General features: G+C 52.3%; 2 protein-coding genes across 4 annotated transcripts; one reads left to right on the top strand and one right to left on the bottom strand.

Moving 5' to 3' along the window:
• Positions 1–2,121: 2,121 nt before the first annotated feature.
• GET3 (guided entry of tail-anchored proteins factor 3, ATPase) lies at positions 2,122–9,387 on the bottom strand. Of its 2 annotated transcripts, none has more exons than XM_037041909.1 (8): positions 8,804–9,387; positions 7,960–8,167; positions 6,992–7,139; positions 4,263–4,411; positions 4,032–4,182; positions 3,146–3,253; positions 2,863–3,060; positions 2,122–2,464 (listed from the first exon to the last, which is right to left on the bottom strand). In XM_037041909.1, exons 2-8 carry the CDS (start codon positions 8,118–8,120, stop codon positions 2,333–2,335), a joined length of 1,047 nt encoding a protein of 348 aa, XP_036897804.1. In that variant the 5' UTR covers positions 8,121–8,167; positions 8,804–9,387; the 3' UTR covers positions 2,122–2,332. The 2 variants fall into 2 exon arrangements, with proteins under 2 accessions (XP_036897804.1, XP_036897805.1); XM_037041910.1 differs by having other exon boundaries at positions 2,341–2,505.
• A 98-nt stretch (positions 9,388–9,485) lies between these two features.
• On the top strand, positions 9,486–12,543 carry TRIR (telomerase RNA component interacting RNase). 2 transcript variants are annotated; one of them, XM_037041912.1, is made up of 3 exons: positions 9,504–9,909; positions 11,738–11,815; positions 12,112–12,543. In XM_037041912.1, the coding sequence occupies exons 1-3, from the start codon at positions 9,571–9,573 to the stop codon at positions 12,217–12,219; spliced, it is 525 nt and encodes a 174-aa protein (XP_036897807.1). In that variant the 5' UTR covers positions 9,504–9,570; the 3' UTR covers positions 12,220–12,543. The 2 variants fall into 2 exon arrangements, with proteins under 2 accessions (XP_036897808.1, XP_036897807.1); XM_037041913.1 differs by lacking the exon at positions 12,112–12,543 and having other exon boundaries at positions 9,486–9,886; positions 11,738–11,814.
• The last annotated feature ends 4,208 nt before the right edge of the window (positions 12,544–16,751 follow it).

A 16,751-nucleotide genomic window follows, 5' to 3' on the forward strand; every position in this document is an offset into this window, starting at 1 on the left:
GCCTGGTGTGGGAGTGGTGGAGGCTTAGGAGTCCACCCCGTGTACTATAAGTGCAGACGTCTTTATGTGACTCCACCCAGAAGCCCTGCCAGCCAGGATGCTTTGTTCCAAAGCTAGCAGATGCCTGCCCCACCTGGGATAATTAGGAACCAGCCCAGGCTGGCCATCCCCAAACCCGCTCCTCTGCTGTCCAACTGCTGGACAGCCAATAAAAGTGGATGAGGGGTGGCACTGCTAGCTATGGGCCCTGGGGAGGCTTCAGGTTGATGGGGCTCTATTCCTGACCAGTCCCCCATTCTCTAGTGTGTGTATGTTTTTTTAAAAAATATTTTATTCTCCCTCTCCCCTTCCCCTCTAAAGGTAAATAAATAAATTTAAAAAAATTATCTTTTTTAGATAGAAGGGAACGGGGGAGAAAGAGAGGGAGAGAAACACCAACACGTGGTTGCCTGTCCTGTGCCCCCACCGGGGACCTGACCTGGCCTGCAACCCAGGCATGTGCCTTGACCGGGAATCAAACTGGTGACCCTTTGGTTCACAAGCTAGTGCTCAACTCACTAAGCCACACCAGCTAGGGCTAGGGTATATCTTTTTTGAAAAAAAAAAATTTTATTTTTAGAGAGGGGTAGAGAAACATGTGTTTGCTTCTCAAGCGCCCCCTACTGGGGACTTGGCCTGCAACCCAGACATGTGTCCTGACGAGGTATTGAAACAGTGACCCTTGGGTTCACAGGCCAGTGCTCAATCCACTGAGCCACATCTAGGATGTATCTTTATACAGGCTGCAGCCAGACTCCTCGTCCCCCTCCTTGTGCTCATTCCCTCCTCCAGTTCACAGTGTTCCCATGCAGTCCTGACTGCTGGACCTCTGCTGGGCCAGGGGCAGATTGCCCAAGCTAGTTCACATGCTTAAATGTAACGAGTAACACTTTGGCAGGTAAATGCCTGGTGCTCTCATAAAGAGGTTACTTATTTCATCTCATTGAGTCCTTACAAGCAGGCTTATGAAATTGGCGCTTGTCACTCCCACTACCTGGGACTGAGGCAAAAATGACATGGCCCTTTCAGTGCACAGCTGGGATTTGAATCCAGGTGTTTCAGCTGGGAACCTGGGGTCTTTGCCACGGGCTGCACTGCTGTTTGTTTATAAGTGCCACCTGGACATGCCCACACCCGCTGTGTACACCTAGCGCAATCGAGTCAAGGACACGTCTGGGCTGGTGGCTGGGTTCCCTTTACATGCATGCGCACACCCTGACACACCCAGACCCAGGGTGTGCAGTTTGAACACCACTTCCTGACTCATACACATCCTCAGGTACCTCTTGTACATTTTTCCCTGCACCCCCCACCCAACAGCTCTGGCTTGGAACCTGTAAATGCTGGAGGTCTTCCCAGTTCTGTCTCTCTGGGGGGGAATGAATGTGGCTGTCCAGGCAGTAGCAGAGGGAGGCGTGAAAGAGATAAAGGGGCCCACTGGGTGCCTTGCAGGCTGCTGTGCTGACCCTTCAGGGGTCAGGTGAGTCTGTCCTATGGCTCTTGAATGGCCACACTTACATCTCCATTTTAGGGATGAAGCTCGAACTACATGACACTCAGAGATGACTACAGGAAAGACAAGACTTCGGGGTCTCTCTGGCTTGTGTCCTCTGCCATCCTGTCCCCTAATCTGTACCTGGGTGTAGCTGTGCTGGGAGGAGCTGATGTCACCCCATGGGGGCAGGAATTGGGGGGTGGAGACTGTTAATCCCCAGTCTGGCTAGCCCAACCTCTGCCCAGGGTGCCCACTAATTTCCAAAGCAAACAGCAGGCAGTGCTGGGCCGCTGCCGGCCTAATCTGCTCCCTACCAGCCTGGGGCTCTCCAAGAGGCCTCCTGGTTCCCACGCTCCGAGCCTCAAAGGAAGGGGATATAAATCCCTTCTACTCTACGCATTATGGTAGGGACACCCCTATCTATAGAGAGCTAAAAAAATCACCCTTTACTGAAGACACCCACCTTACAAATATGCTAAAAAACACCTTTGCTAGGTTTTTGTCACTGGGCCCCTTTAAACATGACATCTTTGTGTAATATACAACCTGTGCAACTCTATATAGAGGTGCTGACTCCCAAACCCTTGTATGGTTTAAGATAATTTTTATTGAGGTGCGAGAGGCGGGGAGAGGTGGGGGCAGCTACAGCCTCCCAAGCCCCACCAGGGGGAACAGACCCCTCCCTGTCTCCCACCTTCTGAATGGCTCCCCCTGTACTATGGGGGGACTTTGTGCAAACTCTGCCCCAGTGGGGTGGAGGGTGGGTGGAAACGGTAGCAGCTGGGGCTGGCAGCGATGCTACTGGGCGCTGGGTGGCTTGTAGGGCTCCAGGAGAAGGGCAGAGAAGGTGTTGACCTTGTCTGCCCCACGCACCTCATGGGGCAGCAAAGGCAGCTTCACAATGTGGAAGTCTTCGTACAGGTCCTCCATCTGTGGCCAGGGCAGGGGGGCAGAGGGCAGAGGTCAGGGGGCTGGATGCAGGGCAGGGACAGAATATGGGTAGATTGAAGGAATTAGGCGGGGGGCCTCCCTGGGTCAGAGGCTTCACAGGGTCACAGGTATGAGCGCCAGTGAAATCAGAGATCCCTGGGCTGGACCTCCGGTTCCCCAGGGCCAGAGGTATCCAGGCCAGCCTTGCCACAGTCCTCCAGTGCCGAACTAAGGGGAAAGGTGTGAAGTAGGGTGAAGGGTAGGAGGATAGGGCAGAGGTCAGAGGTTGGATGAAGCAACATGGAGTAAATGGCTGGCAGGCTGTGGCTAGGCTGGGCCCAGTCCCCGCTGCCAGGATCAGAGGTTTGAGGGCTGGATGGGTAGTTGGGCATGCACACCTGGTCCAGGTACTTGGCCTGGATCTTGTGGCGTGCCTCACACATCTTGCAGGGCTTCTCAGGGTCTGGGAAGACAAGCTGGTTGACAATGATGTTGTGTGTGTCAATCTTGCACTTGGCCAGCTCCTGGATCAGCCGCTCTGTCTCATATAGGGACAGGAACTCAGCAATGCATACGCAGATGAAAGTTGTCTGCTCCTGCAGGGCATGAGAGAGGACAGTGAGGGCCAGGTGCTATCCCTGTCCCCAAAGCCTCTCACTGTCCACCTGTCCCACGACTCACAGGGTCCTTGAACTGCTCGCTGACAGAGCGAATGACGGGCAGTGTCTCCTCTAGCTTGGAGGCCAGCTGGTCTGCGTTCATGTCCCCCAGGCCCAGCATGTTGCACATCTGGGAGAAGGACACAGGAGGGCTTGAGGTTTACCTGGGGCCATTATACCGCCTGCGTTGGGGACCTGCTAAACACCCGGGGTGGATGGCTCCTAACACCTCCCAGTGGTTAAAGGTGTGGGCCCTTGAGCAGCCCGGAGGGGTCAAATCCCAGCTCTGCCTCTTCTGGGGGAACATGGCCACGTGGCTTAACCTCCTGAAGGCTTAATTTCCCCATACATAGACCTTACCTCCAACAGCTGGTATGCTAGATGAGTTAACACATGTCACATGCTCAGAACAGTGCCTGGCTCAGAGTAAATGCTCTACAAATATGACTACCTGAGGCACAGGTCCCCACTGGGGGACCACACACCACCTGTGGGCTGGGATGTGTATGTAAGTGTGTTTGTCAAGGTGTCATGCTAATAATAATAAATGGCAACACTCACATGCTCTCCATTTAGACAGGCAAGAAAGGTAAAGCCCGAAGAAATTAAGTGACTTGCCTTTGTCACACAGCTATGTCACACTAGAGTGGAAAGCATTTGAACCTGGGCCACCTGGCTGTGAAATACGTGCTTTCAAGCTCTGTCTGGGGCACCCAGTAGGCGGGGGTGGAGATACTAAGTCCCCTAGAGGGGGAACAGTCCTCCCATAATGAAGAGCCACCCCACCTATTGGGAACCATGGACCCAGAGGGATTGTGTGTGGGAAAGGCCTTTGTCACCGCATATCTGGGGGCCTGGGAACTGGCTCCCACTCAGGAGAGACCTGGATGCCCTGGGGCCCTGCCTGCCTGTGAGATGAAGGGGCTGATCTGGTTCTTGATCTGCATGAGGCGGCCTAAGCCCCGCTCCACGATGGTGGGGAAGTTCAGCAGCCTCAGCGTGTGGCCCGTGGGCGCCGTGTCAAACACCACCACTGAGAAGTTCATGCCCTTCACCAGCCTGCAGGGAGATGACGGTCAGGCCCACTCTGCTCCTTCTTTCATCCCAGCCCCGGGCAGCACTAGGCCGCTGGACCTGACCTCATGACCTCCGCATAGCTCATGGCCTCGTCGATGCCTGGGAAGGCGCTCATGGCTTCCTGCATCATCTTCTTGCCCATGCTTAGCATGTTGTCCTCCTCAAAGAACTCGTCAGGCAGCTCTGCTACGCCAAGGCTGGGGTCAATCTCCTGGGGGAGGAGGGGGTGGCAAGGGATTGAGACTCAGGCTGCTGCTGCTGCTGCTACTCCCAGGGCTTTCTCACCTGAGTGGGCACCAGGGGAGCCCGTAAAAGGCCCCAACCTTGGCCCTGCATCAGACCCTTCAGGGAAGAGACTGGGAAGCCCCCTAGGTGTCATGGCCTTCCCTCAGGCACTAAGGTCTCCAGACTGCACCAAGGGTCAAATTATTTCAAAAACAGATGGGAAACTGCAAATTTTGATCAGTGTCCCCAGAGGGAAGCCAAAGTGCTGCAGGGCTTTTGTCAGCTATTTCTCCCACCCAGGCCCCTGACTGCTTCCAGATTATTCCTCTAACGTGAATCTTCCCTCACCATCTCATCTAACAGCGCACCTGCAGCCTCTACTGCCCGGCCTTCCTTTCTCCTTAACACCCAGCCTTTCCTCACATGACTTACTAGTACATCACCTTTCTCGACTGTCCCCTAACCAGAATGTCAGCCCCACGAGGGTACCAGAAACTGTATGGTACACAGGAGGCCCTCAATATGGATGTGGAATCTATAAAGGTATGACCATCTCTGGTGTCCCGGGCCAGTCCTGGACTTGATGGCTTGTTCTCTACCCTCCTATGGCACTTCATCTTGGTGGCTTCATGAGTCCTGTGATGAAGCTCCCTTCACTGGCCTCGGAGGTCCATTTCCCCGCATGGAGCATGCCTACCCATCACCCCCCACCAAATCACACCCAGTTATACCCTTGATGGGTTATTCCTAGTCACTGCATCACCTCTGAGTTCACATATCCCATTCTTTGACCTGGGCCTCTTTACCTCCTGCCTCAATTATTTCAACCTCTTTGGGCCACCTCGTTCTCTCTCCCCAGACCTGTTCCCTCTTGGCTGGCACCCATATCCAGTCCAGGCTTCTCAGGCTGCTGCTACAAACACTCCCTTTTCCCTCCGTGGTTGGCAAAGTCCCCATCCTGCTATTGCTGGCTCTCTGGTGTGGCTGCACTGAGCTGAACATCAGGGGAACACATCTGACAAATAGTTCCCACCCTGCTCCCCATTTCTAATCACAAATTCCCATGGGCACTTGGCAGCTAGACAATCCATCCTTGGGAGTGTTTATGTCACATCTTACCCCTCATCAAACCCCTTCTATCCCATTTTCTCCTTGTTCTCTGCAAGCAGTGTGCCTCACCTGGGTCTCAAAGAGAAAGAAAAGCTACTGGCTGTCAATACCCTTATCTCTGGGAAATGTCCCAGTCCCGCTGCCTTGCCTCTGTATCCCTGGCCCTGAGAAGCCAAGTCACGGGTCTGTGCACTGGATGAAGCTCATTCCCACCTGAGGATAGTTCTCTGCTGGCATCCTCACCCCCTCTTGTAACATCACTTGTCCCTCCCTGTTGGAGCATTTACATCAGCACACAAATATACTCCAGCAGCTCTTTTCTAAAAAAAGGAACCCTTCTTAACCCCTTTTCCATCTCCCTCCTGTGTGATGACTTCCTTTCTCAGCCCCCATCATGACGATCACTGTCTCCACCTTCTTGGCTCATGAACTCTAGGCCCGCTTTTGCCCCCTACTCCTAGGGTTGTCTCTTTAAAAGCAATATGCCTCCTGGAGTGGACAACCTCTTCCTGCCCAAGTTCCTTTGTCCTCCTGGAGATCCGGAGCCCATACCTTCTGGCTCTCTCACCTCCTTGGTGGCTCCTTCTTGGCCTTCTTCACTATTGAACCCTAAATGCAAATGTGCTCTCAGATTGTTTCGGGGCTTCTCTGTTCTCTCACACTCTCCTTCACTTACACAGCTTTAAATACTGTCCTCGGGGCCATGACCCCCAAATCAATGTCAACTTCCTCTAAGTTCTAGGCACACATGTTAAGCACTTAGATGTCCAGTGGGCACCTTGGACTCTCTGCAGTCAAATGGAATTCCTGATTTGTTTCTTCCAAACCTGCTCTTATCCTAGTCTTCCCCATCCCAGCTGCTCAAGAGCCAACCAAGAGATGCCCTTAATTCATTTCTTTCCCTCGCACATTACAACCAAGATGCAGCACTTTATTTCCAAGAGACATCCTGATCTAGCCATTCCTCCCCCAACATTCTTCCTCCATCATCTTGGCTGCCATCATCTCTTGCCTGGTCACTGACCCAAGCTCCTTGTTAGTTTCCTTACTTCCAGCCTCAACTTACAATCTGGTTTCTGCATGGCAGCCACAGGGCACTTCTGAAAAAATGAATTTGACTATGACACTGCTCTATTCAAAAAGAACAGCTTCCTATTAATCAAAGACAAACTGCTCCCAGCAGCCTACAAGGTCCTACACCATGTGGCTCTGATTGACCTCTCTGATACCTCCCTCTGATATGACCCCTTGCCTACTAAGGGCCAATCACTCTGGCTTCCTTTCCACTCAACAAGCATTCCTCAGTCATTTTCCTCTGGGTATGGTGAAGAAGGAGTGAAACTGGAGAGACAAAGGATATAGACTGGGCAAGACACTGTAGTTGATGGCAGGTATTCACAGGAAAAGGCTGAATGGGCCTCTGCCAGAGTGGGGAGCTGAGCCTTACTCTACTCACCATGGCAAAGAGGTTGTCATAACCTTTGACCTTGGTGGGCACCTTGGAGAACTTCTGGTCAAATGCATCGGAGATGTTGTGGGCTGGGTCTGTGGAGATGATCAGAACACTCTCCCGCCCTTTGGACAGCTGGACTGCCAAGCTGCAGCTGGGCAAGGAAAAGGTCAAAAGGCAGAAATTAAGAGATCAGTCTCTACTTTCTAGGTCTGCATAGGCTGATGCAGGGCCCAGAAGCAGGGGCATTGAGAACATGGGTAATTGCAGGATCAAACCTCAGTATCTTCAGAGGGACCCTCTTAGATCTCACCTAGAACTCCTGTACCTGACTAGAGTGGTGAGGTCTAGTATGGCCTGATGCCTACTTCTTTGCTGGCACAGAGTGGCATGGTCCAGCTGTTCAGTCAGCATAGATAAGGGGGTCCCTTGCACGCCCTCAATGCTAAGCTAAGGCGTCCTTTGAACCTTCTGTGAAACTCAAGATGGTTCAGTCCACTTGCCCAGGATAATTTGCCCCAGGGACCCCTCCTCTTCCTACCGGTTTAATGGAATAGCCTAATCACGTGCCCTTTCCCCCTTCTTCCACCTCCACCCCAGCCCCACGTGGGCATATTGTAGCAAGGTTCGTCAGACGAGGATGGCTTGCCCCGGTGCCTCTACCCCTACTCTGAGCTCACTCTGGCATGGTCCAGTTGATTGGGACATCTAAGTGTTCTGATGGCCCCTGTGCACTGGGTTCAATGTGGTTCAGTCCCTAAGCCCCAACGCGGATGGTCCAACTGAGAGGTTGCCAGGCCTGCATTCAGGAGTCATCTTCCATTTGTTCCACGAAACTTCAGGAGAGTACAACCCGGAAGACCCCGGCCCAGCCCCTGTGTCCGGCTCGGGGTGGAAGAGCCGGTCACTGGCCTCCCCTTTGCCCAGTGGTACATCCCACCGGTGTTCCCGGCCCTTGCCACAGCCCTCTTTACCTGCAGGTGGTCTTGCCAACGCCACCCTTGCCCCCAACGAATATCCATTTAAGGCTACGCTGCTCGATGATGTTGCTAAGCGTGGGTTCTAGCGGCTCCACATCAGGCGCATCCTCGAACTCTTCTGTCTCAACCCCCCACCCGGCCACCCCTGCCGCCATCTTGAAGCCGGCTCACGTGACCAAGCAGAGCGCACCACACAAGGCACCTACAGGGGAAATTCCTTATCATATCTCCGTCAGGGCTAGGGGCCCGAGTTAATTTTCTCTTAGCCTGACTTTTAGTCGCGAATAGAAGTTATATCTTCAATGTTTTCCTTTTCTAGGGTTTGTCTCTCCAATCGGTCGACTATGTTTCCTCAAAGACGCCCCCTAACTAATTAACATACTGGCACGTTCCAGAATACTCCCCTTTACTGATTGGGCTCTAAGTCTCGCAGCTCTCTTTTCATTGGCTACATTTTTTTTTTTTTTTTACTTTCACCAATCACTCTCACGTCCCCGGTAGGCTCCAACCTCTCCTTAGCAACCAGCCAAACACCCGGTTCAGGCCCTTACGGAGGAGTTGTATCCCAGGTCCTCCCTGGCCGGACTCCATAGGCTCAATCTCATGTCGGTCTTTTCCCCGCTATACTCCAGACTGGGTCCCAACCCCCTTTTAGGTACGTCTCCTGTGAGCCAGATGGCTCCTGACGCAAACCAGTCCTAGACGAATTGTTTAGTTGGCTGAAGACAGGTCCCGGCGCTGTGAGCGGGCTAGAGGGAGAAGATTCCACTTGTGAGCAAGGTCCGCAGACCCTTGTCCAGTGCTCCCTGAACCCCCATGCGGGGGGCAGGGACTGTACCTGCAGCTGCGCTCCTTGTCTTGGAAGGGACCCTATTCCCAAAAACCTCCTTGCAGTTTGCTCCTCGTGGAAGGGGAGACTCCAGCGAATTCCGTTTGAATTTCTGCGCTGGGTAGAATACAAGCTGGGGCCCAGGCCCTTGGCGGACACTCTTAACTTTAAACTAGGGGACTCCAGTTCAGAAATACCTCCGGCTTCATCTGAGTATTCCAGCCCATGAAATAATAACCCGATTCTCAGATGGAGACCATAGCTCCACAGAGCTAGATGTGTCCGCATTCCCAAATGAGAGCTCCGTCCCAGAGACAGGACCCCAACCCAGAACACTCTCATTTCTAATCTCTAGACCTAGTTAGGGATCTATGTTCCAAGGTGTTGGTTGAGCACACAACCTCAGAGGGAATGGGATACTTCTCCTCACTGAGATTATCTCTGGTTCCAAGAAGAGGATTCTAGTCCTGGAAATCTATGCGACCCCAGTCCCAAGCGGAAACCTCATTCCGAAGTGGCAGCTACAGCCCTAGACGATGGTCTCGTTTCCCGGGAGTCCGTGTCTTCCAAACGCCTGCCCAAGTCTGAGCCCGTGAGTCCGCTACGCCAGATTTTACCCCTTATTCACCCCGCCCCTGTAGCCCCGCCCCCACTGCGGACGCTTCAGGGCCAGACCGCTCTTCCCGGCATGCATTGCACGGGACCTGACAAGTCCGGCGCCAAGCGCGGGGCCGAGCAACCTTCCCGGAGTCCTTTGCGCGGCACCTGGTGACAAAATGGCCGCCCGAGGGAGACGGGCGGAACCTCCGGGCCGGGAGACGGCGGGCCCTGCGGCGGGCAGTGGCGGCGGGAGCCGATGGGCTGAGTCGGGGCCCGGGACATCGCCCGAGAGCGGGGACGAGGAAGTGTCGAGCCCGGTGTCTGGTGGCGTGAACTTGTTCGCCAACGACGGCAGCTTCCTCGAGCTGTTCAAGCGGAAGATGGAGGAGGAGCAGCGGCAGCGGCAGGAGGAGCCGCCCCCGGGCCCGCCGCGACCCGATCAGCCAGCTACCGCCGCCGCCGCGGGTCCTGGGGATCCGAAGAGGAAGGGCGGCCCGGGCCCTACGCTCAGCTTCGTAAGGAGCCGCGGGGGTGGGGGCGGGCGCCAGGGCCTTCCTTGGCAGGGAGAATCGGGCCCATGAGAGGGGATCGGGATTCAGGTATACTCTCCAGTCCCGGTAAGGGGGTGTCCAGGTCACTGCTGAAGATGGGAAACCTGGATTCCCTACCAGAGAGGTTTGGGGGCGAACTTGGGCACCCCCGTAGCCTGCTCGCGAGAACCGGGAGCCGGGAACTAGGGATTCCTGTTTGAGTGGTACCGGAACTGTGGATACCGGGACAATAAACCACTATTAGGAACGGAAGCAAACTCAGATCTAGAGTCTAAGATGCATTTGGATTAGAGATTCAGACCTCTAACTGTTACCTCAAGAAATTTGCTTGGCTTCCCTGAGTCTTGTTTGTCCAGTATGTCTATTGAGCACCTTACCTTGTGTCGAGCATTGTGCTAGGTGTTGGATAGGCCCTGGTGAACACGAAAGAGAAGATCGCTGCTTTCCTGGAGCGTTGGGGATGGCCTGCCTTCGTTTTTTGTATTCGCAAAAATGGACATGATCTTTTCTGCTGTGATGAAAGTTCATTGAAGCCATCCTGGAAGAGTGGTTAGCATGGGGCCAGTCTTACAGAAAGGGCTGAACCAGTCATTTTCAGTTGGGGATGATCTTCCCGTGTAGCAAAATGTGGAGACGTTTTTGGTGGTAGAACTCGGGGAGGGAGTGCTAGTGACATCTGAGTGGAGACCAGGGATGTTGCCCAATATTCAGCAATGCACAAGACAGCCCTCCTCATGCCCCCACCCCCAGCAAAGAATGATGCAGCTCCAAAAGTCTTTAGTGCAAGATCGAGAAGTTTTAGGCTAAATAAAAAGCATCTATAGAGATTGTTCACTCTGGGCTTGTTTTGTCTCTGGTGTTGAGATCAAGTCCCCGTAGTGTAGAGAGAGAAGTTTTGACTTGAGAATAACAGACCAGGGGTCAAGTTTCTTCATCCATGGGAAATGGGTGTGAGATTAGTCTCATCAGGGCAGGTCACTTAATATCTGGTTGAGGGGTGGAAAGGAATGATACTGTCAAGTCTGTTGCAGCTGGTGGGGCACCCTGGAGGGCCAGGGTAGAAGTCCAGAGTGAGACATCTGTTTGAGGCTGGGTTGGTGTGAGAATGGTATGGAAGATGAGTGCCCCTTCTTGAGTGAAAGTAGCAGTAGGTATTCCCGCCTTTTTCATTTGTTCATTGAAGGGCTGTTGGGGGAGTACCCTCAAGGAAGTCAGGCCAGTTTAGGTGTGGGGGACACAGTGTTGCTTGGTGGTTAAGGTTGCTGCTCTGTGGCTTGGACTCCCCTGATCCTAAACGATGGATCCAGCTCCATCGTTTGCTGGCAGCATGACTGAGGGTACAGGCCTCTCCTTCTCAAAGATGTTTCCTTATGTATAAAATGAGGACGGTTGTAACTGCTAAAGTCAAAGACAATATACGCAAAGCACTTGGCACAGGGCTTGATGTACAGTAAGTGCTTAGTAAAAGCCTGACTGATCACTGCTAGGGGAGGGTGAGGCTTACAGCATACAGAGTGAGGATGAGCCTGGCCCCACTAATGTGAGGGTTCTTCTCACTCCCTGGGAGGGCCGCCTGGGAGCCCACGACTGCCTGGGCATAACGGGCCCAGGGCAGGTGCTAAGAGTCGCGTGTGCTCCTCTCTGATTGCTGCGCAGGTTGGCCGGCTGGCGGAGCTGGGCGTGGCGTCAGGACGGGCCACCCGGCCGGGCTAGAAAGGTGTAGTGGGCCTCAGCGCCGCCAAGGGCGGGCCCGGCTCCTGTAACCGTTGCAGTCTTCTGTCCCTTCACCCAGGTGGGCAAGCGCAGAGGCGGGAACAAACTAGCCCTCAAGACGGGAATAGTAGCCAAGAAGCAGAAGACGGAGGATGAGGTGAGCAGGCTAGGTGTCTGGAGCTTTGCACTAGGCCTTTCCTTTCCAACCTCTGCACCTGACTAATCAGCCCTGTCCCTCCCTGTCTAGCATCTGGGCCTTGGATGGGGGTACTGGGTTGGGGAGGGGTGGCTTTCAACAAGGTCCCCAGGTAACTTGACCCTGAATGTCTTTACCCCAAACCCAGATCTCTGGGGTGGTGACACTGGGGGTGGGTCAGCTGTCTCAGGACAGTCCTTACTCCAGTTCCTGACCTCCTTGGCATTTCCTTTCCAACCTCCTGTGTACCCCCACAGGTATTAACAAGTAAAGGTGACGCGTGGGCCAAGTACATGGCAGAGGTGAAAAAGTACAAAGCCCACCAGTGCGGCGATGATGATAAAACTCGGCCCCTGGTGAAATGACCCCCTTCTTCCCCCGCCTGCCTATGGCCTGGGACTCTCTGCGATGTACATAACTATTTAATGCGGCGGCAGTGGCAGCAGCCTTTCCCCCCAAGGACTTACACAGAAGGAAACCGAGATGCTTCCCGCAGCCGCGGACGATTCTCCAGGACTCTTTTTTACCTTGAGCACTTGCCTCCTGAGACTTCATAGAACAGTGGTTTACTGTCCCCTCTCTCCCACCTCCTTGCTCTCTCTGGCTCTTTCTGTCTTCCTTTTCTCACCCTCCCTTTCCTCTCCTTAGCCATCACTTCTGGGAAGTAAAGAACTTGACTTAGTGCTGGAGCTGTGTGATTGATTTGCCTTCTTTGTTCCTTTCAACCTAAACCCTTCCTTGCTGTGCTCACCGGATCCTGGATCTAGCTTGGTGCGGGGATGGGGTGATGGGGGTGTGCCCATCAGCAGACATGGACTCTTTACCAGGACCCATTTACCCCTACCCCTGACTGTACCCCCACTGTTGCTCCTTATGTTCAGGGACTCTTCACAGTCCCATTTAACTGGACTAAAGCTGTCATTCAGCAGACACTGAGCACCTGCTGTATGCCTGGGCTGGGTCCTGGGGCCCCAGAAGAGACCAGTCAGGCTCTCTGTCCTTGTGGAAGGAAACAGACAAAAAGGGGAAGCCATTTTGGGAGGTGCCTGTGAAGAAGTACAGGGTAGAGTCTGGAGAAGGGTGTCTGTTTTCACTGACATCTGATCAGGGACCTGAGGGAGGTGAGGAAATGAGTTCCAGGAAGAGGGAACAGCCAGTTTAAAGACAGGAGGGAGAGTACGTGGCCCTTATGTGGAACTTCCAGGAGACCTGTATCACTGGAGTCAGGTGAGTGAGGTGGGTGGGTGTATTACATACAGAGCCTTGTATGTTAGGGTGAGAACTTGGAACTTCATTCTTAGTTAATAGAAGCCTTTGGTGGTTTTGAGCTAAGAAGCAACCTGTTGTGTCTTACATTTTAACAGGATCTGCCTGGCCAAAGTGGGGCTGGGGTACAACCTGGGAGATGGGAGGCTGGGTCATGATCTGGGGAGCTAGGGGGCTGGGCTACTGGCAGTACAGGAAACAAGGAGGGCTAGGATCTGGATTCCACTGCAGCTGCTCTGTCCTTCTAGCTACTTGCAGACCTTCCAGGGAGGCCGGGATTGACCCTGTCTGGCTATGTACATGATCGGGAGGAGTACACAGGTTTGTATGTCCCACCTGTAGACATAATTTGATGTATTAGGGTACAGAGTGTCCTGAAGGAAGTCTGACTCTCCTGGTGTTCCTCTAATGCTCCTTGTACTTCTGTACCCTCCTGGCCCCTTTGTTCATCCCGTTGGAGCTGGAATGTTTTAAGATGCCAATGCCTTTCAACCCCTTCTTGGAAGGCTCCCAACCCCTAATAGACCTGGGGTTCCTAACATAGTCCCACCTCTTAGGCCTTCCCAGGCCTGAATGCTCAGCAGCTCAGCACTACAGCCTGTCCTAGGGTCGGGTTCCTGTACCCCTTCCATCAGGGGAGGGTCAGGACTTGGAGGATCATGGTGGTTACTAGGGCCTGTAGAGGCAGAGGGAGGAAGGTCCTGGGAAAAGGCCGAGATGGCAACTGCTTGGCTTCAGACTCTGCTGGAATCCAGCCTGTGGGGGTTGGGGTGGAACACCAGTGGAGGTGACATTATAGTTCAATAGAAACAGACAAGAAACATAAAACATAGAATACATCAGATGGTTATACATCCTAGGGAAAAAAATAAAGACTGAAATGGGGACTGTGATGAGAGTGGAAAAGATGGCAATTTTAAGTAGGTCAGGGATGGCCTGCCTTCTTGAGAAGGCAGCATTTGTCCCAAGTTCTGAAGGAGTTGAGACTGGCAGTGAAGTCTTTGGAAGTGTTCCAGGTGGAAGGAACAGCAGGTGCAAAGACCTCAAGCTGAAACCATACCTGACTTGAAGAGGAGGCAGCAAGCAGGCTTTGGAGCAGGAGATATATCCCCTCTCATCTGCTAATACACAGTAAAGCTTGTCTGGTTTATTTTCCACATTGGCTCAAAGTGCTCTTCTCACTTTGGGAATGCTAAGCTGGCCCATGTGTTGGCCTTAGCCTGGGGATATAAAGTGTGGGGTGGGGTTCATAGCCAATAGAGCCATCTTTCCTCCTCTCTCAAAGTCATCAGCAGTGGCTGGATCTTTAAAAAACACACGAGGGAGAAAGTAGGTCGCCTCTGCAGCAGCTCAGCCTCTAGTTTGAAGTGTCAAGAGGCAGGAGAAGCTGGTGGAGTCTTGTCACCTCCCTTCATGGTGCTCACCAGCTCTGAATGGGGGAAATCTGAAAGGGGAGGAAAATCAAATACGAGGTTTTAGTGAGTCACATAGGCCCTTGCTTCAAACTATTCTGATACCTGTTAGATGGGTGAGTTTGGATAAGTCACTAAACCTTTCTGTGGTTCAGATTCTTCCTTTATAAAATAGGGGTAAAATGCTAAACCATCTCTAGAGTCAGGTTCAAACAAGGGAAACACATAGTAATGTTAACCCTGACATTGCAAACAACTGCCACTGCTTTTCTGGATGAAGCAACTGGCTTGAGTTTGGTGGCTGTGTTTGAGAAATGCTGAGTTTTTTATTTTTTGAGACAACTTTAATTTATTAAAATACATGTATATAGTGTTTAACAGAAAAAGTACAGATTTCTCAACATTCAGGCAGTGAACGCTATTCTCAGAAGTGTTTTGCAGGAAGACCAAATTCTTTGCTCTCCCTCCAAAAACAACAAAAAACTTGTTTATACTTCTGAAAGCGATGCATGTATTACGTTACCTCTCAAGAACAATCCTGTTGAGATCCTAAAACCTTCGGAGAGAGAAGAAAACCCCCAGAATGTAAAGACTCATCACCTTTAAACGCAGGTGCAGTGTTGGTAACATGCTCAGGCAGGGAGGTAAAGTGATAAGCGTTTGTCTCCTATCTCAGATTCATGGTTGGGCATCAGCTCCTTGAGTATCATTTGCCCTGAGAGCTTCCACATGAAGTAAGTTTGTTGTGCACATGGCTGGTAAGAAAATTACAATTGGAAACCTCCTGACTGGCAGTAGGTGCTTAAGAAATGGGGGCGGGGGGGGTGGGGGTTGCCCAAGTCAACACACCAGCTGGAGAGAAGAAAGACCAGTCAATCCCAATACTGTGGACCATACAGGCGGCGACACATTATTCCACTCCCATGCACTCTTCCCCGGAGGCTTGCTCAGAGTCCCTAGAAACTGCGTGTTAAAAAAGGAGGTGAACCCTAACAAATTCTTCCTGCGTCTCTAACTAACCCTTATATGGGGCAACCCCCAGCCCTGAGCAGAAAACTACCTGTCGTACACTCTCAGGAAACCTCCAAACCTAGTGTCAGCCCCTTAGCCTAACTGCTCAATGCCCGCCCACCTCCAGCGCTCTCCTGATACCTGGGGTTTGAGCCCGTAAGCCCGCACACGGGGCAGGAGGGAATTTGTAATTAAGGCAAGTTCCAGCGCTATGGAAGGTCATTTCGAAGGCATAGGTGGCGGCCCTGCGCACCTGTCTCTCTGGCCCGGTGTTTGTCCAGCCTAGCCCGCTGAGGTGGGAATCCTTCCGGGAACCCGACCAACAGGCTGGAGCTAGATGTCAGCGGACCTTTCCCAAAAATAGTGCTCGGAGAGAGATGTCTTAGTTTCCTGTTTTTTTTTAATGAACGGACAGAGCCGGGACTGACTTTGCCAAAGGGAAGTGAACTAAGAAACCTCCAGGCTGGAGGAAGGAGACCTTGTGCCTCCCTCAAAGCCAAAAAGTTTCTCAGGGCAGGGCTGGATTGTTCTTTGGGATTAGAGCATTAGCTGTTAAAGTAAATTCAGTAAATACTGGTTTAGGGAGGGGCTGAATATAGTGAAAGGATGGCCTTAGGCCCCTCCCGGTAGATGCCACGTTATAAAAGAATTTTGGTGATGCTTAATTTACCTCTAATCCAGCAAACTACGTATTTTTATACCTATTTGACAAGTGGGGAAACTAAGGCAGAGTGGCAGGAGGAAAAACTGGTCTTCCAGGGTCTCCAGCCCCTTCGCGGTCTTAAAAGGAAGAGGGCCCTACTATGTCCTCTCACGGTGCAAAGATCACAAAAATGTCTTCCTTCACGACCTGCCCCTGCCTATATTTCCTGGGCTGACCCACTTTATTCAGCCTCAAGTGGGGAAAGGGATTAGGCCGTTTTGATCCAGCGTTTATTAGCTCATTTCATTAATATTTTTATATTCTTGTTTTTTCATATCCTTGTAAAAACTGTTAAACAGTACTGGAAAATATATAACTTAAAATGTAGGTTTCTGTAGAAAGCCAGCCCCTCTCAGGCACTCCTTTTCTCTTTTTTTTTATTATTTATTATTTTTTTGTTTCTGGGGTATCAAATCCACCCAGGCTGTCCCCTCCACTCCTTCCTTGAACACAGACTGTGCTTCTACAGAGTACCCTCTGGATGCGGGGAAGGAGGCACAGTTCA

This window comes from Sturnira hondurensis, unplaced genomic scaffold, assembly GCF_014824575.4.
Source record: "Sturnira hondurensis isolate 20B ecotype Veracruz unplaced genomic scaffold, ASM1482457v3 Scaffold0003213, whole genome shotgun sequence".
NCBI classification, from domain to species: domain Eukaryota; kingdom Metazoa; phylum Chordata; class Mammalia; order Chiroptera; family Phyllostomidae; genus Sturnira; species Sturnira hondurensis.

Bases quoted from the DNA above. Each gene is read 5' to 3' on its own strand.
- TRIR (XM_037041912.1), top strand. From the start codon at position 9,571: ATGGCCGCCCGAGGGAGACGGGCGGAACCTCCGGGCCGGGAGACGGCG. The intron at 9,910-11,737 runs GTAAGGAGCCGC...CCCTTCACCCAG, and splicing joins CGGGCCCTACGCTCAGCTTC to GTGGGCAAGCGCAGAGGCGG. The intron at 11,816-12,111 runs GTGAGCAGGCTA...GTACCCCCACAG, and splicing joins AGCAGAAGACGGAGGATGAG to GTATTAACAAGTAAAGGTGA.
- GET3 (XM_037041909.1), bottom strand. From the start codon at position 8,120: ATGGCGGCAGGGGTGGCCGGGTGGGGGGTTGAGACAGAAGAGTTCGAG. The intron at 3,061-3,145 runs GTGAGTCGTGGG...CATGCCCTGCAG, and splicing joins GCGAGCAGTTCAAGGACCCT to GAGCAGACAACTTTCATCTG. The intron at 2,465-2,862 runs GTGTGCATGCCC...CCCTGGCCACAG, and splicing joins AGGCCAAGTACCTGGACCAG to ATGGAGGACCTGTACGAAGA.